At 39.2% G+C, this 27,094-nt stretch overlaps 1 protein-coding gene across 1 annotated transcript in view; it reads right to left on the minus strand.

Annotated features, from left to right (window-relative positions):
- Nucleotides 4,031–27,094, minus strand: part of SECISBP2L (SECIS binding protein 2 like) — a 53,273-nt gene continuing 30,209 nt past the window's right edge. Inside the window, exons 13-18 of the mRNA XM_013967151.2 lie at nt 26,942–27,074; nt 25,168–25,330; nt 22,805–23,025; nt 21,713–21,867; nt 17,708–17,927; nt 4,031–8,286 (exon numbers count right to left, since the gene is read on the minus strand). Of these exons, the coding sequence (XP_013822605.1) occupies nt 7,601–8,286; nt 17,708–17,927; nt 21,713–21,867; nt 22,805–23,025; nt 25,168–25,330; nt 26,942–27,074 (1,578 nt within the window). The 3' untranslated portion in view covers nt 4,031–7,600. The remainder of the gene's footprint in view (nt 8,287–17,707; nt 17,928–21,712; nt 21,868–22,804; nt 23,026–25,167; nt 25,331–26,941; nt 27,075–27,094) is intronic.

Consider the following 27,094-nt stretch of genomic DNA (forward strand, 5'->3'; position numbering starts at 1 on the left):
GACTGTAGCCTGCCAGGCTCCTCTGACCATGGAATTCTCCAGGCAAGAATACTGGAGTGGGTTACCTTCTCCAGGGGATCTTCCCAATCCAGGGATCGAACCAGGATCTCCTGCACTGTAGGTAGATTCTTCACCATCTGAGCCACAGAGAAGCCACTGCTATAAAACTCCTCACCAAATCCTCCAGCGTTGGGACACATAGTTTTTCAAGGCATGATCCTGCTGTGTCCCTTTTGTCTGCCAAAGCAATAAAGTGATTTCTTTTCTAACTTCACCCAAAACTCTGTCCCTCCGATTTGATTCAGCACTGGTGCACAGAGGCCTTTTCAGCATTAGTGGCCTCTCTACTGTGCTGGCACACCCACTCCAATTCACTTTCTGTGGCCTCCAGTTCAAACTTTCAAGGAATCTAGGTTGACTGACTTAATTACCATGGCCTGTTCTGGGTACCAGCTTCTCTGGTGGCTCAGGTGGTAAAGAACCTGCCTGCAATGTGGGAGGCCTGGGTTCGATGCCTGAGTTGCGAAGATCCCCTGGAGAAGGGAACGGCTACCCACTGCAGTATTCTGGCCTGGAGAATGCCATGGACGGAGGGCCTGGTGGGCTACAGTCCATGGAGTTGCAAGAGTCGGACACGATAAAGCCACTAACACACATAAACAAGAAAAGTGGCAGGATGATGGTTACAATCACAGAAGCAGAGCCAGCATAAATTCAAAATTAACCCTTCCCAGTTACACCATGCTTGAGAAATCAATGATTTTCAAACATTTCTCTTATTCCTCCTTAACACACAAGATTAACTGCTTAAATTTCAATCATTATCCTATTCTCAAGCAGAGCACTTGCAAAGCAATGAAAATGTTTCAACTAAAGAAAACAAAGAGGAAAATATAACCTGAGGAGTCTAGACACAAGTAGGAACCACCTTTACTCACATCACTCTTCCTGTAATAGATAAGGATACAATCAAAACTGCCTTAAATCAGAGTCCTAGCATGGGCAGGCTGTAGCTATTATCTGGGTAATTCAAGGCTATGACCAAGTTTGTGAGAAGACAAAGCACTCATTCCTTCACAGAAACCTGTACTACTCCAGTCCCCAAACCACAGCGAACTAACTCACAGCTGCATTCTCTGATTCCTCAGCAAGTGGCTAAGGAACACTATGCTCAGTTACGAGCTTCAAACTTCATGCAATTCAGTATCTTACTTGCTCTAACCCTCTGTATCCAAATTGGACATTTGGATACAGGCAATCAGATGATAGCCACACAATTATCCAACTCATTTCTGCAAGAATAAACCTCTCTTTGCTTGGCAGAAGGCTGCCAAATAATTACTCGGAGTGTGAAAAAACATGGGAGGAGAAGGGTACGGGAAAATAAAAGAATTGAGACTGGGCCCCCAAAATGGAAGCATCTTCCCCTCTTTCCAAATTTTGCATTATGGGAGCTCTACTGAAATATGCTTTGGCCCTATGATCCACAAGGCTGCCATTTATACCTATTATCTAATAAGGCAGGTGTTGTATTTCATACAAGTTAGCAGAACCCAAGTCAAGCTACAATACTGAATTGCTAATTTAGAAATTTCAAAAAATCGAACTGCTTAACATGTGATCTAAATGTCTTTTGATGGTGCTCTTTCTAAAATGAAAGGATACCTGTATGTATGGCTCCTGAGTTTTGAGCTTAGAATCAGCACTAAGCACCTTTTATGGTCAGGCCCGTAGTTCAGGGGACTTCTCATTCCTCTCCCCTCACTTAAAAACATTTATCAATATTACATAGTCACCTTTGTCTTCAGGTGCCATGCACACCCTCTTCTGGTCAAAGAAAAACCGATCACTGTTAGGAAAGGAAAGGTCAGTAGTACAAATTTTGGTCCAAAAACGGAACTATTACAATACGTATGAAAGGATTTGTGATTTTTCTCTTTGTGATCATTAAAAATTATTTTCATCATGAAAATGAGAGAACCTACTATTTTCTAACAGATGAGTTTTCAGATTCCCGTTACTTAACTGCAATATAATGACAAGATCTAGGACAACTCCAGGCAAGAGGTGACCAGGTGAGGCCCAATAAATTCAGTCTCAGGCCAACAGTTCAGTCCTGGCACATGGCACACTGCAGGACACGTGACAATGAGGGGAAGCACTGTTCAGTCTGCACACGCTGAGCATCTTGTGCTGACATACACAACATAGTGAAGAAACGCACAGACTTGATTGGGAGATTGGGACTGACATTAACACACTACAATATATACAACAGATAACTAGTAAGAGCCATATATAGCACAGGGAACTCGACTCATCCTGCTGTTACAAATACTCCTGATACTGAAAACACAAGTCTGTGTGCCCGCAGTGATGCCAAACAATAGCGAGGCCAAACGATACCAAAACATTGGAGTTTGGAACAGAAAAAAAGTTTACTGAAGGCCATGTAAGGAGATGAGTAGCTCATGTCTTAAAAACCCCAAACTCCCCAAAAAGCTTTCAGCAAAGCCCTTTTCTAGGAAAGGTGAGTGAGGGATGTGGTTAGTTATTGCAAACTTGTGTCAGAACCTTTGTTCTTGAGATCTGGTCATGGACAGGGAATGATGTTCCTGGAAACCTCTGCCAAATTTCTTTTCTGACAAGGGCAAGGCTCCCAGGACTTTCACACTCCGAGGACCTGGTCCTGGCTAAAAGGAGGCAGATCTCAGCTGACAGCTGGCTACCTCAGGGCCAGATCCCCAGAACCTGCTCAGCTGTCGTCGCTAACGGAGCCAGGTGCCCAGGATCCAGCCAACCCTCATGCTCCTCAGGCCACCTAAACAGTGGGGGCCAGGACTCGTGGTCTGCACAAAGGCGGGGATCGGGGAGAGGTTCACTGCTGCCTCAAAGCCTGGGCCTGGTCAGTCGGTGGCTTTGGCGAGGGCTCTAGAGCCCTGCAGGACACAGCCCTCTGTTCCCTGGGTCCCACTGCTCACCCACTGGCCCAAGGCTGGGTGAGCTGGAGGGCCCCAAGCAAAAGGCCAGGATTTGCTTCTTACCTCACTCTCTGTGCAACAACCATCTCTCCGCAGACCGACTAACGGTTGCTGACAGGTGTTTGCTTGGGGGAAGGTCCCACTGCAGCACTGACCAATGGCTGAGCAGGACCACTACTGGTCTCTCATCGACAGTTGTTTGCTTGGGGGAGGGGCTCCAACCAATGGCTGCAGCATCAACCAACGGCTGAGTAGGGCCACTAACAATCTTTGATTGACAACTGGTCCCCTGGGGTACGGACCCCCTGGAGCGACGACCAATGGCTGAACAAGACCACCCGTGGTCCCAGGGTAACTGATGCCTGGTAATGAGATGCAGGGTAATGGATGCACACTAACATTCAGTCGCATGCTAAAAGCTGTGGACGACTGGCCATGCTCTATTACTCAACACTCTGTAATGGTCTATATAGGAAAAGAATGTGGATACATAGATGTGTGTAACAGATTCACTTTGCAGTACACCTGAAACACAACATTGTAAATCAACTACACTCCAATTATTAAAAAAAAAAAGCATACCAATCACAGGACTGAATTAAAATCCTAGTTCTGCTATTTACCAGCTGTTGAAACTTGGGCAAGTTACTTAACATTTCCACAGTTGTTCCATCATCTAAAAAGTGAGAAATTATCATACTATTTCCTCACAGGGTTGCTGTGAGGATTAATGAGTTAATATTGGGAAATGACTTAGAACAATGTCTGGCACAGAGTAATTAGCATAAAAAGGAGATGGAATTTGTAGAAGCCTTTTCCTAACACTAAGATGGTCTCTGGCAAGACTGTTAGATCCATGACACAGATCACACTAACCATCCAAAACAGATATTTTTACTAATGACTTCATCTTGTAAATTTCATAACCTTCTTTGGATTAACCCTAGAGAGCACTAAGGGATACCATAAGCTGAACTCTTATTTTCTCTATCCTACACATTGGGAAAGTCATAAATTCCGCAAGCACCTATTCTGAAAGGACAAGACTACATTTCAATAATCATTTTATTAGTTACAGAAGAATCTCCACTAGTATTTACATAGTGCAAAAAAGCTGTTATTACCCTCTAAAATGTGATATAACAATCATCCTTCATACAGCAAAAGAACAAGATGAAAATCCCTTCATGTTATAATTCATAATAATTTTGCTAGCTTTTAATTAGAGCATTACAATTAAGACATTAAATTATAAATTCATGTGGTATATTTAGAAATTAAATTACAAAATAATACAAATCCTTTTAAAGTGTGATGTGCCAACAAAGTTTAAATTTTTATCATTAATAAGGATTCAGATTTCAGATTAGGCAGACAGTTTGGTTGATTCTGGGAAGTGTGTAAAGTTTGGAAGGAACAGGGTAGGAGGAAGATAATAAATTACTTCACGAAAAATTTTTAAAAATCAAAAAAAGATAAAGTAAACGGATAAGTTAATGTTCTACCTTGTTGGCACAACATACAGAAAATACTTAAATGACAGGTTTATTTTTAAGCAAACAGCAGCTTTACAAACAGTAATACTCCTTTATACATATATTAAAGTAACGATGTGTTAGGGTTGAACAGTTTTATGTTAGAGTTGAAAAAATGAATGTGGAGCTCACTACTCACTTGCACACTGTAACTCCCACCCCACCCACCTCCCCCAGCTTATTAAGAAATCAGGCAAGTACATTATTTGGATATTAATTTCTCAATATTTAAACTATGTGAATTCCTTTTGACTAATTCTTTTCCAAATACTGGAAGCATATAAAATACCATCTCTGCAAAAAGGACCTTCAGTCAAAGCCTTTAAAAACTTTTCAATGTATAACACACATTTTTCCCCCCATCTTTAGTCAAAAGAAATATATTACATCATTTACAAACATATTTAAACCAAGAGTCAAGCTAATATGGACATTTTGTCTTTTGAGAAGTAATCTTCACAGCAAACAAACCTACTGAAGCAGAAATCTAATTGTGGGAGTGCAATTCATACTTGAATTCATACTTATGTACTGAAATAGAAATCTAATATCAATTATTGCCAGTAAAACAATCTCTACACACAAAAGAAAAAAATCACTACGTTTTTATTTCTTGTGATAATAAACCCTTACTCTTACCATTAGATCTCTCTAGATCTCCAAAGAGCCACTCACCCAGATCCAGAAAAAAATCCTTTCCTAATTTCACACCTCCGCCTGCATACAATATACACACATGCCAGAATTTATCTAAAGGAAATGAATTATAAAGACATTATCAATAATTACTTAAGCACACATCCTACATAGTAGCATTTCCTTTAATAAATTTTGGGTTGTCCTCTAGAGGTCAACTGTCTCGTATAAAAAACGCTGTGGTCCCTTGGTTTGCTTTGCTGGCAGAAGATCCTGCACATGCAAGAGCATTTATCAAACACATAATTGAACACTTCTGAAGTCTATAGCAAAATTCAAAGCTACTGGTGTTCTGAAGAGTTCCTCAACTTCCCTTTTGATACAAATGTCAAAAATCTAAAATGACAATTCTCATTCAGTAGAGGTATAAAATATAAGAAACCTTTGAAAAGCCATTCATTATTTTAAGATCAAGAGTTATCTGAATCACTGACAACAAGCAAAGGACATTTACACCATTAAAAAGTATGAAAAGTTTTCAATTTACTTTTAAGACTGTCAGTAATTCAAAATCTCTATCATTTCTTTAAATCAATGAACACTTCCAAATGTACAGAGACACTAAGATCTGCCACATAAATCCACGATTACCACTGGAGAGGCTTCATTCCTTACATGCTACATTGCTTTAAGTACTGGACACTTGGTGCCTAAGAAGCCTACGCTGAAGCACAGTTTAGACAGGACACTACAGTAATGTCCCCTTTCGGCACACTAATAAAGTTGTTAGACTGACATTCGTACACAGCAATGCTCATAAACCTTCACAATTCACAAACAAGTCAGTCATCAACCAAGAATCTGGTTTCACCAGAAATTAAATGCCAGGATTATAAAACATCAATACCAGAACAGTAGTCCCAATGCTTCCATAAAGAATCTGCCCAATTCACCTCGGTGAGGCAAAGCTCTCTGCCCCATAAAACCTGGACAAGGAAAACACCCCTTCCTCTTCAGTTCTGTGCCTGCTTATGGGAGTTGAAAGTGTAAAGCTGGCATGCATCTGTGTATGTGTGCACGCACACACATACTGGCCAACTGGAGGTGGTTGGAGGGAAGACAGAAAAAAGATAATTCCTAATTTTCCCACCATTATAAACTTGCAAAGGTTACCACCAGGTGGTGACTGATTAGTAAAACATTTAGTTCATTAACTTTAATTTCTCCCAAGAGTTTAAACATCCCAGAAGAAGGGCAGAGATAAACAATGATCTAGAATTAATACCTGCGCCACCCTGCAAACTCTAAAATCTAACAGTTTCAGCACAATTAGAACAACTTTCTCTTTTCTTCAAAACTTCTTCCAAGCCTTGATTATCAGGATGCATGTTACAACCGCATACAGCTCCTTTCCCTGCCTCCCATCAGTAACTATGGCCAGTGGCATGTAGCAGGTGCTCACGGTTAGGGACAAAGTAGTTTCTTAAAAGGTGCAACAATTTTTCACTCTGGACAAGTCTGAATACCCAGTCAAATCCATATCTGAAGTCCAGAGAATCCCAAATCAGAAGCATGCAAGAGAACACACTAGTGTAAGACTTTGTTTCTGGATAATTTACATGTAAGTGCTGTAGTCATACAACCGGTTACAGTTATTCACCTGTCAAAATTTGCCTAATTTTATGCAAATACAACTATGTACAAGAGCATTCCTGAGGTAATTAAGAAGCAAATGTGAACCAGAAACCAGAAGGCCCTCTAATGGGCAACTTCTCACTATTTAAACACCTATCACTTTGCACAAATAAGGCCAGCTCTCATCTTTCATGGTGGATCCCCTGCCAGCCTAAGTATTGGAGGCTCTACTTAGCCAACCAACTTTAGTCAATTATAATGATCAGTGACTACTGAAATAAGCATTTGTGGACTGAATACAAGTTGCATCAATTTTTTAACACAAATCACTGTGAACTTAGTTACCCTCAGCCATTTTTTAAGTTTTCTAACTCTACCTCCAGGTTTCTCTTATTTTAAAGAAACCCAAACAACTTTTTGGTCAGACAATTAAGAGTATAGGAGCTGTAATCTTGAAGCAAACATTGGTAATAACTGCTCCTGTCCTTAGAACCTCGATCTGTAGCTTTCAAAATGACTAAATAGGCATTTTAAAATTACTTTCTTTAAAACCTGGTCTTCTTTTAAAATCATTATTGTCCATAAAAAAGCTGAAACAATTCTGAATTTTCCACACAGTTCTTAGAAAGACACAGATGCTAATTAACAGTTGAGCTATGGATCACAAAACAAGTAAAAGAAGGCTAAAAAATATCTGTCAGGAATTAAATACATTAAATACTAGACAGTGCAAAATGTTGAGATGAAGCATGAAAGATTTATAATGGCTGTAACCCTTATGCAGTTTGAGACAGACAGCTGACATTTCCTGAGTTATAGATTTGGGGGTGTATAGTTAGAATCCGAGTGCTCCTTGTTCAGCGAGCTGCAGTTGCTGGGCTTCTGCGGTTCCTGGCTTGCTTGGTGATCAGTAGTCCAGGCCTCGCTATCCATCCCTGGCTCTAGCACCTCAGCCGCCTCTGCTTCCTCTTCCCCACTTTGCTCTGCATTATCTTCCTCAGAACCATTAAGGGTTTTTCCAAGCTGAAGAGTTTCCATCGTTCTCTGGGTCTCAGAGACCCAAGACTCAATTCTACTATTGAGCTGTACTTCTACAGATATGGGTTCGTGAGCATAATCTTCCTCCTCCTCCTCCTCCTCATCATCCTCTTCTTCAAGCATGCCAGGTACAAGAGTGCTGGTGGTGCTGGTGATGGAGGAATTCAAAAGATCCCGGCAACTGCCATCCAAAGAGCCAGTCTCTGTACTCTGCTGTGAGGCCCATTCCAGGTCATCTGGCTTCACTTCCTCTTTATCGCCCACTGTTGATTTTCCAGGGTTTGTAGCTGAGGTAGTACTGCCTGCAGTCACTAACGATGCCTGCTTACCAACAGCCCCTACTGTGTCCAGTGGAAGTTTGTTGGGTTTTTCAGATGTGCTGTGCTTACAAGAAACTTCTCTCTCATTTTCTGATGTTTCCAGCCCATCCGAAGTTTCCACCATGTTTCTCCAATTTGTTTCTGCAAATATCAAACAGATTTTTTTAAAAACCAGAAGAGTTTCAGAATCATGCAACTCTTAGAAGTGGGAAGAATAGGCTACAGAAATCTGTTGGCTCACTAACTGAAAAAACTAAAAACTTGGCTTATTCTAGTACTAGTTTAAATGTTATAAATGGAAAACAGCTCTCAAAAAATTTTCTTTAAATCAGTACAAACAAAGAGGCCAAAATAAGTATATTAATACTTCAGAATGCAGAAGATCCAACAGTACTAGAGGCTCACTGACTCTCATGTATTCACAAAAATCAATGAACTGCCTCATGTTTTTTGGCCCTAAAGTGTCCTGGGATCAAGGATCCACAAGTTACATATGGCAGAGCCAAAATGCCCATTAGAAATACTCCGACTAAAAAAAAAGAAAAGAGAGAAAGAGTTCTGACTTGACAGGTTAACACTGCTCGTTTAGCACGTTTAGCAAGTTATGCAAAAGCTGTCTCTTGGTCTGTAATGGAACTTGTGTTTCCATTTATAAGCAAAGAAGCCATGCACGCATTTCTAACATTTGTGAAAATGTGTTTTATAATATATGTATGTTGCTTGGCTCATCAAGTGACCCTAGAGCCAAAAAAATGTTACTATATAATACAGTGGTGATAGTCTGTATTATTTTTAACAACAAGTAGTCAGTTTACAGCAAAAATGTACTAGGAATCAGGAGATGAAGAGTATGTGCAACTCTCGCACATACTTTTTGTGTGTTTTACTTTTTCCATTTAATTTTTTATCACTGAGATATAACTGACATAAAACATAACAGCTTCAGGTGCACAACATAATAATTCAGTATTTGCACATAGTGAGAAATGATCACCACAAGAAGTCTAGTTAACATCCATCCCCATTCGGAATTACAATTTTTTTTTCCCTTAAGATCTACCCTCTTAGCAACCTTCAAATATGCAGTGTAATATTATTATTATAGTTACAATGCTGTACATTAGATCCTCGTGCCTTATTTATTTTATAATTGGAAGGTGGTAATTTTTTAACCTCCTTCAATGCATTTCACCTATCCCTACTCCCCATGCTTCTGGCAACCACCAATCTGTTTATCTATGCGCTTGGGGGGTTTCTTTTTCAAGATTCCACATAAAAATGAAATCATATGGTGTCTTTCTCTTACTTATTTCACTAATGCCCTCAAGGCTCATCCTTGTTATCATAAACGGCAAGATTTCATTCTTTTTAATGGCTAAATAATATTCCAATGTATGTCGCACACACCCACAGTCCTGCCCCCCCCCACACCACATCTTTATCCACTGATCTTCTTTATCTCTTTAATTATCGATGGACACTTGTTTCCATATCCTAGTTACTATAAATAACTCTGTAATAAACACGGAAGTGAATACCTCTTTTTGAGCTAATGTTTTTATTTTCTTCAGATAAATTCCCAGAAGTAGAAGTGCTAGATCATATGACAGTTCTCATCTTCATATTCTGCGGAACCTCCGTATTGTCTTCCTTAGTGGCTACACCAACTTACATTCTGACCAACAGTGTACAAGGGTTCCCTTTGCTCCACATCCTTGCAAATATTTGTTATTTATTGCCATTTTGACAATAGCCATTTTAACAAGTTGTGAGGAGATGTTTCATTGTGGATTTGTTTGGGATTTCTCTGATGACTGGTGATGTTAAGCATCTTTTCATGCACCTACTGGTCTTTATTTAGAAAAATGTCTATTCAGATCCTCTGCCCATTCTTAAATCTGATTGTTCTTTGCTATTGAGTTGTATGAGTTCTTTGTATGTTTTGGACATTAACCCCTCATCAGATATATCATTTGCAAATACTTGCTCCTATTCCACAGGTTACCTTTTCATTTTGTTGATGATTTCCTTTGCTGCAGAGAGCTGTTTGATTTGGTGTAGTCCCACAGTGGCACCCCACTCCAGTACTCTTGCCTAGAAAATCCCATGGACGGAGGAGCCTAGTAGGCTGCAGCCCATGGGGTCGCTAAGAGTCGGGCACGACCGAGTGACTTCACTTTCGCTTTTCACTTTCATGCACTAGCGAAGGAAATGGCAGCCCACTCCAGTATTCTTGCCTGGAGAGTCCCAGAGACAGAGGAGCCTAGTGGGTTGCCGTCTATGGGGTCGCACAGAGTCGGACACGGCTGAAGCGACTTAGCAGCAGCAGCAGTTACTTATTTTTGCCTTTTCTTAAAAAATAAAAATTTCCTTCTATTTGCATTGTAGCTGATATCTTCACTTTATAGGCAGAATGATCAAACTATAGTGATAAACAAGTCTATTCATACAGATATACTTGATTGCCACCTATCAATTACATGTTGCTCAGTCGTGTCCTACTCTTTGAGACCCCATGGACTGCAGCACACCATGCCTCCCTGTCCATCACCAACTCCCAGAGTTTACTCAGACTCATGTCCATTGAGTTGATGCCGCCATCCAACCCTCTCATCTTCTGTCGCTACATACCATATTTTGGCCACCTGAAGTTAGGGCACATGGTTTGGGGAAAAAAATCTTTCTTTCCTGCAGTTACTTCAAGTGTAGAACAGGTTTCTGTACTTGTATTCCAACCTCATGACAAGAAATCTAGCATTCCTCCTTTATTCTCATTCTCAGTTAATAATGTCATTTTCAGACTCAAAGCAGAAGAAACCTTACAGTAATCCTTAATTCTCTTTCTCCATTGAACTCATAACTATACCATGTCACTCAGAGCTCAAAAACTACTAATTTGGTCACTACTGCCTTAATTCAAGCCTTCTTTACCTTGCTGTCCATCTGCAATATCTTTCTAATCGGCTTTGTGAACTGACCACATCACTAACTGGCTTTTTACTACCTTAGTAATCCAAACTCCTTAATTTAGTATATAACCAAGCCCCTTCATAATCTTCCTTCTGGTCCCATTCATTTTAACCCTCTGTCAAGCATTCCAGGTCAAGGTCACTTTGAATTTTCACTGTTCACAGAAGTCATCCCCTTTCTATTTACTATGCTTGGCTTTGCACAGGCTGTTCTTTTTGTATGACATGTGCTTTCCTCCTTTCCCCTTCAGAGTCCTACTCGGCTCTGATAACCACCCTTGAATGTCATTTGTTCGGTAAAGCCTTTCCTGACTTTCCTAGGAAAGACGGTCACTAACTTGAAGTCCCACAGCACTTCCTGCATATCTGGTTCAAATGCATTTGTGTTTGCTGTTCTACCCCTCCTCCCTCCTCATTCCCATCCATCTCTGTGTTCTCAGGTTAGCATGCAGTATGTGCTGGGAAAACAAGCCTTTACAATAAATGAAAGTTTCACATATACAGTTAATTATGCAGAAAATAACTTTAAAAAGTAAAAAAATTTACAAAATTTAGGCACACATTTATATTTCCTTCCAACACTTATTTTCCTCTTTCAAAAGCACTGTAAGAATTCACATGGGGTCCCAGAAAAAGCCTCACCTCTCCCCTGACAGTGAGCCAAAGAAACAGGAGAAAGAAAGGAGGTCGTAAGACTCAGTAGGGCTGATCTCTCTCTAGGTTCTATCTTGGGCATTCTGCTACTAGGCAGGTAAGCTAAAAGCCAGATGGGTCCTTTGGAAAGGAAAGGGAGATATGACCTTGGAAGCAGAGACAAGGGACTCTGATTAGCCATCAAGAGCCTTATCACAATGATTAAAGAGCCACTAAGTTCACATATGCAGGGAGGGCCCAGGCTGCCACCTTAGAGTAACAGGTGAAGCCTGATCAATAACTAATGAGCGTACAAACACATGACTGTGATGGGGAGGAGAAACGAGCAAGTACGAAAATGCCATCTTTGGATGAGGGGTTGGTGGGTAGGAGGGAGGGAAAAATATAGGCAGTCTAAACCCAGAACAGCACATCCAGAAGTCCACTTTTGAAAAAGGGTTAGGAAGCAATTTAAAGGCAGAGTCAAAGATCTCAACAAACCTGGAAATATTACTGATCCAAAGCGAACTGCTTCTAAATTGCTTATTTTAGAAGAACGTATTCAATACAGCTGTTCTTTTGCTTATGAACCCCTCAGTGCTTTCTGTTTTGTTACTTGGTTCTTTGTGAAAGTGCCTTTTCAACTTTCAAATCACTACTGGGTTTGTCAGAGGATGAGGTATGTGTATTTCTCCCTTCAGTCAGTACACAGAGGGAAGCCCTCCACCTTTAGATTGTACACAGTAAAGGAACACCAAGTCACTTCAAGAGCCGACAGAACAAGGTGTGGCGGCAGAGAGTGAGCTGGAAACCCAAGAGAGACAGAGGCAGTCCTCCCTTATAAGTAGTTATTGAAAACCTACTGTATGGTCCTAATGAGAATTCATTCAACAGACAGGAAATTCACACCACATTGGCTAAGAATATAGGTTTTACACTGAAACTTATGAGCTGTCTGACAATGGCAATTTATTTACCTCATTTCATTTTCGCTTTCTAATCTGTAAAATGCTGTACAAGATTTCTCATCTCCAAGGACTACTCAGAGGATTAAATGTCTTAATAAACATGAAGAGTTAAAAAAAAGTGCCTAGTAAGAATTCAGTAAGTGAGCTATTATTACTATAGGTAAAGTGCCCATTATGTGCCAAATTTCTATCTCAAAAACCTTACAGTTTAATTGGGATTTATGTTTGAAACTGTCTCACATAACTATGACAGAACTGAGACTCAGCTCAGGTAGAAGGAAAACACCAGCAAATAAAACAATTAAGGTGCAAACAAAGAACAGTAACACTGGACGATGACAGGAGCCTCTCTATTCTACCAACGTTTAGCAATCCTTTCCCAGCTCCGCTTTTGCTTTAAAATGTGGAAATCACAAAAAAATTTTTCAAAATCTTACACAAGGATGGCATGGAAGATACTATTTGTTTTCTACCCAACAGTCATTCCCCATTTTCCTCCTGCCTAACAGAGCCCCCAAATTTGGGATGGACTTGAGCTCAGTCGCACAGGAGGAATTAAAATTGTTCTCAGACTATCACAACTATCCCATTCTCCTTTGCCAAATAAGCTCTTCCCCACATCTCCCTTGCAGCTAAAAGCAGTGACATGATTGGCTCTGGCCAAATGAAACAAAAGGTGAAGGCTTCTGAAAACTGCTTCCTTCACTGATAAGAAGAGCCCACTGCCTGAACACTCTGCTTTTTGACTACTGTTGTGATGACCAGGGCCAATGCAGTTGTTTATGGATATGAGATGAGAAGCCCAAGAAGAAGAAGTCCCAGACTGAAAATGGAAAAAGAGAAAGAAGGAAAGAGCTAGAGATCTTGACAACACAGTGAAATAAGTAAACACTCTAATTTTTGAGGCCACATCAGTGGGCTTCATGTCTGTTGCCAAATACATCTGATACCAATAGAGTAATTTTGTGCTTCATTCTCAAAGCAAATTATTTATGATTATTTTCACTCATTTTTTGGCATCCTGGTAAATCAGATCATACACCAGAATCTTTAGTTCAGTTCAGTCAGTTGCTCAGTTGTGTCCAACTCTTTGCAACCCCATGAACTGCAGGACGCCAGGCCTCCCTGTCCATCACCAACTCCCAGAGCTTGCTCAAACTCAATGTCCACTGAATCGGTGATGTCATTCAGCCATCTCATCCTCTGTCGTCCTCTTCTTCTCCTGCCTTCAATTTTTCCCAGAATCAGGGTCTTTTCAAGAAAAGAGTCAGTTCTTTGCATCAGGTGGCCAAAGTATTAGAGCTTCAGCAGCAGTCCTTCCAATGAGTATTTAGGACTGATTTCCTTTAGGACTGACTGGTTTGATTTCCTTGCAGTCCAAGGGACTCTCAAGAGTCTTCTCTAATACCACAGTTCAAAAGCATCTTCTTTGGTGCTCAGCTTTCTTCATGTCCAACTCTCACATCCATATATGCTGCTGCTGCTGCTGCTAAGTCACTTCAGTCGTGTCCAACTCTGTGCGACCCCATAGACAGCAGCCCACCAGGCTCCCCCATCCCTGGGATTCTCCAGGCAAGAATACTGGAGTAGGTTGCCATGTCCTTCTCTAATGCGTGAAAGTGAAGTCGCTCAGTCGTGTCCGACTCTCAGCAACCCCATGGACTGCAGCCCACCAGGCTCCTCCATCCATGGGATTTTCCAGGCAAGAGTACTGGAGTGGGGTGCCATTGCCCTCTCCGTGGTAAAGTAACGTCTCTGCTTTTTAACATGCTGACTAGGTTTGTCATAGCTTTCCTTCCAAGGAGCAAGTGTCTTTTAATTTCATGGCTGCAGTCACCATGAAATGGTGATTTTGGAGTGATTTTGTGAGCCCAAGAAAATAAAGTCTCTCACTGTTTCCATTGTTTCCCTATTTATTTGCTATGAAATGCTATGAAATGATGGGACCAGATGCTATGATTTCCGTTTTTCGAATGCTGAGTTTTAAGCCAGCTTTTTCATTCTCCTCTTTCACTTTCATCAAGAGGTTCTTTAGTTCCTCTTTGCTTTCTGCCATAAGGATGGTGTCATCTGCATATGTACAGTTACTGATATTTCTCCTGGCAATCTTGATTCCAGGTTGTGCTTCATCCAGTCCAGCATTTTGCATGCTGTGCCCTGCATATAAGTTAAATAAGCAAGGTGACAATATACAGCCTTGATGTACTCCTTTCCCAATCTGGAACCAGTCTGTTGGTCCATGTCCAGTTCTAACTGATGCTTCTTGACCTGTATACCAATTTCTCGGCCGGGGGGGGGGCAAGTCAGGTGATCTGGTATTCCCATCTCTTTAAGAATTTTCCAGTTTGTTGTGATCCACACAGTGAAAAGCTTTGGCGTAGTCAATAAAGCAGAAGTAGATGTCTTTCTGGAACTCTCTTGCTTTTTCTATGATCCAAGGGATGTTGGCAATTTGATCTCTGGCTTCTCTGCCTTTTCTAAATCCAGCTTGAAAATCTGGGAAGTTCCTGGTTCACGTACTGTTGAAACCTGGTTTGCAGAACTTTGAGCATTACTTTGCAAGCGTGTGAGATGAGTGCAATTATGCGGTAGTCTGAACATTCTTTGGCATTGCCATTCTTTGGGATTGGAATGAAAACTGACCTTTTCCAGTCCTGTGGCCACTGCTGAGTTTTCCAAATTTGCTGGCACATTGAGTGTAGTGCTTTAACAGCATCATTTTTTAGGACCTGAAATAACTCAGCAGGAATTCCATCACCTCCACTAGCTTTGTTCACAGCAATGCTTCCCGAAGCCCATTTCACTTCGCATTCCAGGATATCTGGCTCTAAGTGAGTGATCACACCGTCATGGTTATCTGGGTCATAAAGATCTTTTTTGTATAGTTCTGTATATTCTTGCCATCTTTTCTTAATATTCTGCTTCTGTTAGGAAGATTCTGCTTCTGTTAGGTCCATACCATTTCTGTCATTTACTGTGCCTATCTTTGCAGGAAATGTTCCCTTGGTATCTCTAACTTTCTTGAAGAGATCTCTAGTCCTTCCCATTCTACTGTTTTCCTCTATTTCTTTGCACTGATCACTGAAAAAGGCTTCTTTATCTCTCCTTGCTTTTCTTTGGAATTCTGTATTCAGATGGGTATATATTTCCTTTTCTCCTTTGCCTTCAGCTTCACTTCTTTTCTCAGTTATTTGTAAGGCCACCTCAGACAACCATTTTGCATTTGTTTTTCTTGGGGATAGTCTTGATCACTGCCTCCTATACAATGTCACGAACCTTCATCCATAGTTCTTCAGGTACTCAGCCTATCAGACCTAATCCCCTGAATGTGTCACTTTCACAGTATAATCATAACTCTTCTTAGAATTCAACCATTAGTTTAGAGAACTTTAGTTTTGAATAAAACCTTATAGGACCTAGATGGGCCCTCTTCATTTTACTGAAGACAAATCTGACGCTCAGAAATTAGTCAATTATGCCTAAATGCCCCAGACAGAGTGTGGAAAAATCAAGGCTTCAATCTTTGAACACTTTAAATCTGGTACTTTATGAAAACATCTCCTAAGTCTTTGACAGGTTCTTTTTATCATGTGCCCAAATGTGCCCAGATCACGGTCATTTCCCTAAATCCACAGCTTTAGGAATTTATCATACAGTTTATCTTTGAGAGCTGGCACATTGCAATACAGAGAACTGATCTCATTTACAAAGTTTGCCCTTTATCTTGTTTTCAACTAGTATCATTTTAGTTGAAGAAATACGTCTGCCTCTAAGCCAGAATCACCTTTACCTGACCAAAAGAGTTTCTAAAAGGCACACAATAGCCTGTTAATTGCCTCTGGTCTGGGGCATCATCAAAGTGTTCCAAAAGGTGAATGACCCAGTTAAATTTTAGGTGGCAACAAGCTGTTTAGTAAACTTTCAGGTAAGACTGAAGAGAGAAAGGAAGAGAAAAAGAAGTCATGTTGAAGGAGGCGGCCTAACTCTTTTTAAAAAAGAACCGAGGAAGTGAATCAGAAACGAGATCAAGAAAGTGAGCAAGTATTCTAGTGCAAAGTATTATAGAGACAAGGCAAGGCATCTAACTACTAAGATGCAGATTACAGTCAATATTTGTTACCTTAAATCTCACACATAAATGCTGTATTTAGTCTGTATTTCTTTTTGACTACCATCAGATTTAACTCAGGACAAATGTCACATGTCTAGGTTTGCTAAGTTTAGGCTGAATAGTATTCAGGACTTTTGTTTACTTATTAGATACAAAATATTAACAGTCAAGTATAAAGTATCAGGATCTTTGCTAATGTTTTGCTTCTGAGACAAACCCTCTGACCACTCATTCTTGGCTTCCTGTAAGAATTCCTCTTCAGATTTTCACCTACAGAATTTTGTCTTTCATCCATTGCTTTCACCTGTCTCACATGCCCTAACCTTAATAGTTTTCATTTTTACCTATATAAACAGATGAGGGCTTAATCACCTCCTGGCCCCAGTGTCACATTCTCAAATTATCTGGATAATAGCTTTCTCTACACTGTACTGCAAACTGCACAAGAATAAACATGATGTTAGGCTTAATCTCTCCTCTATACCGAGAGGGTGTGGCACAAAGTAGATGTTCAATAAGTATTTTTATATGACTGACAGTGAATTAAAAAACAGTATAAAGTATTAGAATAAAACTTCCTAGAATTTACTTATAGGTCAGAAGAATGTACATTTGGTTTTTTAAAAATCCCTTTGGGATTTTTTTTAAGATTTTGGAAACGTAACTAATTTCAGGGTCTAACAGAAACTCTCAGCCCCAAATATTTTCTTAACTTTTAATGGACGTGTTTAATGCAATTTTTAAACCAAATATGTGAGCAAAATTTGCATAATCAAGAAAACTGAAACATAAGGTAGTCATGGAAAGTCATTTTAAAAATGACTTTAATCATTAAATTATATCAAAATTTCAGTCATTTAAAATGGTATGCAACAACTTACCATATTCCTTTTCATTTACTTCAGAGATGGGTTCGGAAATAACACTACAGAAAGAAATGGCACTTGCCGCAGAGGGATTCCGAGAATGCCCCATGTGGTGCGGCACCTTCTTCACATTCTTTAAGGCCTCCTCGGCTTGCTCCTGTTCCATTGCGGCAACCATATCTTTATATGCTTTCCTGGCTTCCTCAGTGAGTTCTACTAACTTATTGAACAGGCTCTAAAAAAAAGAAGAGATATTGCCTAGTCCATTTTGTGTTATATTCTTTATTACTATCATTAGCAATAAATATCTCTACTGTTTCAGGGCCGGATACACTTTCCATCAGCACAAAATCCAAAGGTATGCAAACCACAGAACTCTATAAAATACTGTAACTTATTTTCTTTTTTCTCTGTAACTTATTGATTCTCATAAGTCTGAAGCAAATTCTTGATTCAGTACTCACCACTAAATTATGCACTATATTAAAGTTCTTGCAGAGTTTATTAACTCAACAACTGCACCCTATAGCATCCAGCACTACAGTGGGTACAGAGACTACTGGAACCACCACTCTGCTCTCAAGGAACCTTCTATATGGCTGAAAGGAGAGGACAGGAGACAATAACGATTCAAGGCACAATACCTTAAATACCTAGAGATGTACAAAGTGTTTACCTTTTGGAGGAAACATCTAACTGCTGGGTATCAGTGAAGAGTTCATATACCAATATAACACCTGATATATGCCTTGAAAATCTGGCATAGCTTTGAGGGGTGGAGACAGTGCATTTTTAGCCAAGCATGCAAAACCATAAACAAAGGCACAGATTTAATAAAGTTCAAGGCTTGTTTGGGGAGCAGTGAAGAATCGTATATGGGTTCGAATATAAGAGAATGGGTGTGTGCAGGGTGATGTCCAAGGATGCAGAAGGAGATGGCAGCCTCCATAGGAATTAAAAGCTCCCTATAATGTGTTTGTTGAAAGAACGCTTTAAAAAAGACCCAACAGAAGTCAAGTGATTGGCTAGCTAGTGTCTGGCTAGCTGGGCCTTGAAAACAATGAAAGGCCAATTATAAAAATTAAATAAAGAACCTAGAAATACAATATAGAGTTAACCAGATGTTCTTCCATCAGCAAAACAGAATGAACATGAATAGAATTATCAATCTCAGTGAAATGGTAAGTAATGGAGCACACATGTGTTAGTAAAATGGCAAAATTCATACTGCATTACAATTGTACTTCAGTAACTAGGAGGTATAACAATATCTAAAGCAAACTGAAGTTTCCACAGTCACAAAAAGATAATCAAAAAACAACTTAGTGGTTCGTGTGTGTGTGTGTGTGTGTGTGTGTGTGTGTGTTAGTCATTTAGTCGTATCTGACTCTCTGTGACCCCATGGACTATAGCCCACCAGGCTCCTCTGTCCATGGGATTCTCCAGGCAAGAATACTGAGGTGGCTTGCCATGCCCTCCTCCAGGGGATCTTCCTGATTCCATGACTGAACCCAGTATCCTGCATTGGAGGCAGATTCTTTACCATCTAAGCTATAGGAAGATCCTTTTAGTGGTTCATACATCACAATTTAACAACATTCTACTCCTCTTTAATGTCTTGATTTAGTATCATAATGCAATATATATACCAACACATTAAGTAAAAATTTCAGATGGTAGATACAATCTGGCTACTTGTAAGAATATGCTTTAATTATGTACATAAAATTATGTTTTTAGAAAATGGGGGAAAAGTACAGCACAACTGTTTTTTTTCCAAATAAAGCACTGTCATTTAAGTATAAACCGTAACAGGAAAGCATGGTAAAAAAAAAAGTGCCATAGTGTTATGGAAAAACATGTCTCTATAAATTAAACTTGAGAAGAAAAAACATAAGTAGCATGCTTTACCCAGCTGCAGCTTAAATTCTTTATAGCAGCAGGTACAATAAACACTGTTGCTAATTGTTTTGATTTCTGGAGAGGTGGGTGACAGTAGTATCAAAAATATATTCAGGATTTACTTAATTTTTAAAAGGAAGGAGGATGGATTTCATTAAAAACATGTAACATGTCATAAATATTTCTTTGCAATATTCAACAAATCATGCACTTAAGTGAAGCCAACAAAGAAAATAGGCATATGGATACATAACTTTGAGATTTACATTGGTTTTATAATACAATAAAACACAGAAACTGTTGGAAGTAAAATGATAGAAAACACAACTGAACAGAGAAGCTGTTAGGGAATAAAAGTCTCTAGTATCAGTGTAAAGACCGAAAGCGTAATTCAAAGGTTAGTCTTCCTAGATGGTAAATTTAACTTATATGGGCTACCATATTTACTGCGAGTAGACTCACTTGACCACGTGTCAGTATTTCCTTAACCTCCATTCTTTGAAAGTGTTTGGTAAACAGTAACTCACCTACCTCACGATGGAAAAGGCAAGTAAAGCAATGTACAAATAAAACTGGCAAACATTTTATAATACAAAAGCATTCAAATAACTTAATACATCCAGTTCAGTAAGAAGTCAATACAGTTAAAAACAAACGTCTGCTTTTCCTGATCTCGATCCTATTCCACAAACTTCAACAGTGAACAAAAAAGGACTGCATTTTTAGTATGTGTCATTTGTTGTTATTTAGTCACTAGGCTGTGTCTGACTCTTTTGCGACCTTATGGTCTGTAGCCTGCTGGGCTTCTCTGTCCATGGGATTTCCCGGGCAAGAACACTGGGGAGGGTTGCCATTTCCTTCTCCAGGGAATCCTCGCGACCCAGGGATTGAACCTGCGCCTCCAGCATTGCAGACTGATTCTTTCGTACCACTGAGCCACCTGGGAAGCCTATGTGTCTCCACCATGGAGCTATTTACCATCCAAATCCTCGGATAGAGTTTAACATAGCAGGCAGATATACATCTACCACACAATTTATTAAACGTTTATCACCTGTTCATTCCCAAGTAACGTAAAAGGTTGTCAGACACAAAGACAAGGGGCCTGCCCGCAAGGAATTCAGTTACATGAAGAAACACACAAACTACAGCAAGGCAGTGTGATATCTATAACTGAGAAAAGCATGGGCTCCTGTGGCAAGCACAAATATTAATTACATGACTGTAGAGAGGAGGTGGGGACACAGAAAAGTTAATAGAAGTGGGAGAGAAACTGAATAAATAGGGGGATGGGACTAGACAAATATAGGGACTGGATAGGAAAGAGACACTTAAATATACACAAACAGTAGGGCTGAGAAGAGGGAAAATTGTTCATCAGTGGTGGCAAAAAATACTTTAGCTTCAACTTCATAAAAAGTCTTATTTTATGCACCAGATTGTGTACAATTTAAAACAAATGTAACTGAAAACACGTCAATGTAAAAAAATCACAATAAAGTCAAATGATACACTAAAAAGAACCCCACATATTAAAACAAAAAAATTACCAATCTTATGTTATCAGTTAATAAGCATTAGTCTAAATAAGTAACTATCAATTAGCAGCTCCTATGGGCAAAGTTTGTGTTAGCAGACTAGGAGAGGAAGACAACTATCATAGGTGAAGAACTGCTCTCTCAACAGGTTTAGGAAATTGGTTTTCTAAAGGAAAATCCTCTCCAAATAAAGGGTTCTTTTCTCGCTTGACTCCTAATAGCATACAATAAACCCAACATATAAACTGAAGAAAATTATTTTATATTACACAATACTGGACATCTTTACCCAGCAATTATATGTATTATCAAGTACTACATATCTGAACCCAGAAAAAAAAAACCCACTGAGGTAGAAATATGAGCTAAAATCTTTTCAAAATGCTACAGGATTAACTTACATAAATGTTTTCAACACTAAAAAAGGAAATGTAATACTCAAGAATTTTCCACTCATTCCTGGAGAGTCACCATATCACTTCTGCAAATTCTCAAACACAACACTGGCATGTATCCCAAGAAAATGTCCTATGGGGGTGGTGGCAGAGGCCACTGAGGGACTGTGTCTTCTAAGGCTTACCTCAGCGCCAAAGTAGTTGAAGATTCCCACTACACTGACAGGAACCAGCTTGTTCACACAGCGACCTAGAGCTTTCCTTCCAAGGGCAAACACAAATGGAATTTCTTGTTCCCGTGCCATGGCTATGACATTATAGAGAGCCTCATCCAGGCCGCCTGAGACAGAGAGGTTTTATTTTAGTTAGTTCCTAAACGAAGCTGTTTCTGCTAAAGCAAAAGACACAGCAGCAAAGGAGTCTATGAATGCTTGGGCTCACTCAGGCTATTCCACACATTTTCCTATCTATGGTTACAGGTACCTATTTTCTTTCTCCCCAATTAAATACCATATTCCTATAATGCCAGTATTTTTGTTTCTCCACAGGGATTAGCACAACAGGAATCAAATTTCAATAAAATAATTTTCATTTTTTTAATTAATTGTTAATAGTAGCTGATGCCTTTTATCCAATCTCTCAGCTCATGTGAGCAGCCCATCACATGCAGGAAGACTGATTATAAATGACTGTTTTTACTAGGATGTCTCCCCTGTGCAGAATATGCCTGTTACTGCTATTGATGCATCTGTCTACTCCAATCATCATTTTTGTGGAAGCGGCTCTTCCACGAAAAAAGGACAAAAGGGTGCATGACATGGTACAAAGTACTTGTGTGCCGGCTCACCCAAAGACCTCTGTTACTGCTGATTTCTGAGACAAATCTACACCATAAACAGAAGCAGACACTTTTATCTTTTTTCTAACTCTTTTTAAGAGAAAAAAGCTATCAAGGGTAGTGTAAAAATTTTTTAAGTAGTAAACTTGTAAAAGTGCATTTCTTTACCTCTGTAAATAAATTCTACTGAAAAAATTTTTACAACAAAGGGGACACTTGGTTGGCTCAACCTAAATCCTTCACCAGGGTTCATAAATGGGGATTTTCTTTACAATCTGTTCTTAATTTTATTAAAATGAACTAAGTGAAATACTTCATTTTCTTTCCTCATGTTCAATATTATGTTTTATACCTGAACTCTCCTAAAGAAGACAAATAGCTTCCACTTTTAAAAGTCAGTGCATATTCCACAGTGCCTTCAAAAGTAAACTGCTTATACCTTTGGACTGGATCTTTTCACAATTTGGAGAAATTATAACACACTTGATCTTATTTAACTTCATATGTTTCGTAACTTCTCTAAGACCCATAACCAGCCGTCTCCTTGCTTTTGCTCTCACAGGATCCTTTTGATAGATGCGCTCCTGGAAGCTGACAAGCTCTTGAAGAAGAAGAGTCACACATTCATCAATCTCTTTACAAAGAACCTGATTACAATACCTGTAAAGGAAATCAAAAATAGGTAATTACAAAATCACTTAGGGAAAAAATACATCCAGCAACAGGTTTTCATTTTTAAAAAAACCAAGTCTTAATCTCCTACATAATTCAGTCAATGAGAAAAATAACAGAGTTCTTCTGAATTAGAACAGATCGGCTTTTATGTACTTTGCGGAAGTACTATCGGTGTTTAGATAGCACTAAATAGACTAAATTCCTAAGGGTATGAATCAAATATCAGCCTTCTATTAGATAAAAACAGGCATTTTTTGGTAAGGAGATAATGCATAAAGTTATTTTATTCCAATGAATACTAAGGATGCCTCTAATAAGAAACAGATTGATTTCATAAAAGCTAACCAAATGCCTAATACCAACAGTTCATCATCCACGTGTGGATATATCACAGTCTCCAGGCACTGGCTTCCTGAACCATAAAAATAGGGATTACAGCTTCAGTGGTCCCTCTAACCCTGAAACTCTATGACTAGAGAAGATGAATTCAGTAATTAAATTGAAGTCAAAACCAAAGAGATCTTCGAGGTAAAAGTCACATGCCCTTATACTGGGCAAAGCAACTGAATGGGGCTCTTTGTGAGATAACATATGGCCACAGCTCAGATCCAACCAGTTCATTCTAAAGATCAGCCCTGGGTGTTCCTTGGAAGGAATGATGCTGAAGCTGAAACTCCAGTACTTTGGCCACCTAATGCAGAGTTGACTCACTGGAAAAGACTCTGATGCTGGCAGAGATTGGGGGCAGGAGGAAAAGGGGACAACAGAGGATGAGATGGCTGGATGGCATCACCGACTCGATGAACCTGAGTCTGAGTGAACTCCAGGAGTTGGTGATGGACAGGGAGGCCTGGCGTGCTGCGATTCATGGGGTCGCAAAGAGTCGGACACGACTGAGCAATTGAAATGAACTGAACAGCTCAGAAAACAGGAAGTGAAGTGCGAAGCCACTACAGTACTTAATTTCAAGGGTAAGGAAGTCATTTAAGTTAAAGTAAGTTCAGTTCAGTTCAGTCGCTCAGTCGTGTCCAACTCTTTGTGACCCCATGAAAGTAAACTACTTATATATTCTACTTTGCTAGTTCTCATCCATAATCTCTATCATAAACAGGTATTTAACAAAGAGAACTGGGGTAATTTCTAATCTAAGAATGCCAGGCCAGCAAATTGCCACTTGTAAATAACATTATATGGTGAGAAAATCCAGGCTTGCCTTTCTCTAGTGAAAAAAATAAGGTTGGAGGTTTTTCTAATGTTTATGTGAAAAATGTTTAAATACATACGAGTATGACATTACTTCAGAACAGAAGATACAACTGGACAGACTGCACACAAGACTAATAAAGTACACAAAATTAAGGAATGCAATTAAAGAATAAAATGCCAAAATGCAACTTTTTAAATTCTGCTTTTCTTCTAAGCTGTTTATTTCATACATGAGCAAAATTTTATTTTCCGAGTATTTATCTGTTATTTGACACTTAACTAATTAACTTTTCAAATCTAGGTGGTATTTGCTCAAAACAGTAATATAAAAAAAAGGAATAGAACAAACCATTGTGGTTTGAATTCACATTACTCTTACCCTGGGATTCTTTCGTAAGCAAGAAAGAATAAAGGTAAAATTAATTCATCCACAGAAATGTTCATATTCCCAAATCCTTCAGAGCAATGACTGTCAGTTCAAGATTATTCACAGATGGGCATTTTAAAACTTAAGAAATATACACTTAAAAACAAATCGCTTCAGGTAATAGGTTGACTTCATATAGTAGGGTCTTAGAATTGTCATTGATTAGAGGGTTTTTTAAACAACAACATAAACCAAAAAGCAAAAGCTCTGGAGAGGGAAAATGTCATGGTATGGCATTTTACAGATAAGCTCTAAGAGGCCAAATTTCCTAGGGATGAACACTAGCTGCTATAAAAAGAATATTTATTGTCAAATCACTTTTACATGAACACAGATAAAATGTTTTCCATATAATGAAACCAGCTGTTAAACTAAATCTGAAAGAAATATCTCTGGTATTGTTGGCTCAACCCACCAAGAAATAATAACAATATTAAATTCAGGACTACAGTCAAGATATTTAAACTTCAACCTCAATAGAGACTAAAACTTACTCTCTGAATCTTTTGCTGTGGATTTTGGTTATTGTTGAAGACGCCATTGGACTGCCTATCCCAGAACTAGCTGGAGAGCCTTGGGACACAGGTGTCATACAGTATGGAGAGTTCTGACTTGCTGGTGACAGGGATGTATCACTGGGCATGCTCAGTCCAGCATCTGTGGAGAAGTGGGGTGAGGAGAAAGAATTTAGGAATTTCAAATGCTGAAAAGCCCTACACCAATCAAAACGACTTAGAATGGCAGCATCTTTTGTGCCACTTTCAGGTTCTCCAGAAGCTACCAAGCTGGGCATTGTTCCTATCACAAACATTTCTCATATACTATAAATGTCAAATCTTCCTATTAGGTCTTAAAATACACTCTGAAAAAAATCAAGTACAGCCTGTAAGTCTTCACAGAAAAGATGAGAGAAGGCAAAGTAACCTAAAACACGTACCCTTAGAGGATCTAAATTGAAGAACAAAAAGACGGATTTGCTTCTGCACCTCTTTCCGGATCAAATTACCTGCCTCCTATATTTCTATTTTCCACCTCTTTCTAAGAAATAATTTTTAAAAACTGCCTTAAAATTCCCATTGCTGCTAGCAATGATGATTCTGCCTCTCTCAATCCCTCCACACCACTCCGGACTCTCCAGGCACCACCCAAGTTTCTCTTTCACCTAGCCTTTGCTCCTGTGCTCAGGCAGCCGTGTCTGTCATCTTTTGACTCAACTGCTTCCTTTAGTTACTGCTTCCTTCTCAAACAAATGAACTCAGGAAATGAGTTAGTATTTGTCCAGTCCATTAATTTGCAAAATTACATATATACCTTATTTCTCTGCTAGACTGTGAATTTATTGTAACAGGGACAGCCTACTACATAGCTTTATTACATTTCCTGAGCTTCCCACCCCTACTCCAGTTATTAAAGTACACACAGAAAGTATTCAAAAACACTTGTTGAATGAATGCATAATTAGATAACACCTAAATACAAAGGGAAAGATGTTTAACTGAGAGTAAAGAGGAACGCTAACCAAATATATTAGAACAATTCTTAGAAGTAAATTTATTTTTCTAAACCCAATGAACATTGCTACTATACCTAGTGTAAACTGGATTTAAATATTTTACTGAAATTTGAAGAATAAACAGCAGTAGAAAAAGAGACCTAGTCAGGTCTCTCTCAAAATCTTTCTTTCACAGTAGTATAAATTCTTGAAGGTATCTGCAGTTTTCCTGAGGTCCCGTTTGGAATCATGTGCTAGCTACCCACTGTATGGGACTGAATTCTATCAACCAACTGGACTCTGCACTGCAACAAGCTTTACAATTCTCTCTCTTTGTGGCATATGTGTTAATTCAACAAAATTAATTGAAAAATATCAGTATACAAGTGGACCTGTGCGGTTCAAACCTGCATTGTTCAAGGGTCAACTGCAGTCCTGCAAAGAAAAGATAGCCAACTGTGTTCTGGATATAAACGAAGACAAAATAAAAGGAACCATGGCAGTTACAGAGGGGACATTAATGAGATCATAATTATGAGAGTACATAATAAATTCAGGATTTGAGCTTCAAAACTGCCACAGACCTACTATTAACACCTGCCCCTCCTTTAAATATCTCCTTACAGAAGCATCTTCCAAATAAACTCTCAAACATAAAAAAAACTTAGATAAAACATGGAGCATATTTAGGAGAGCAACTAGTGATGTGCTGTTTCCTACCAATTAAAAAACTCCGGACCATTTTATGAGAAGAAAGGGAAAAGGAGTGATCTTACCTTCCTGGGAAACAATCTCTTGTGGCAAATCATCAATAAAATCTAAGTGCATCTCTACTGGCTCCTCAGATCCCAAAAGATTGTGCTCCACAGTTAAACGGCCCTTCTTTTCCTCTCTTTCTTTCAAAATAACCTAAAAAGTCATTACCAGTC

Source organism: Capra hircus, chromosome 10 (assembly GCF_001704415.2).
Source record: "Capra hircus breed San Clemente chromosome 10, ASM170441v1, whole genome shotgun sequence".
Classification (NCBI taxonomy): domain Eukaryota; kingdom Metazoa; phylum Chordata; class Mammalia; order Artiodactyla; family Bovidae; genus Capra; species Capra hircus.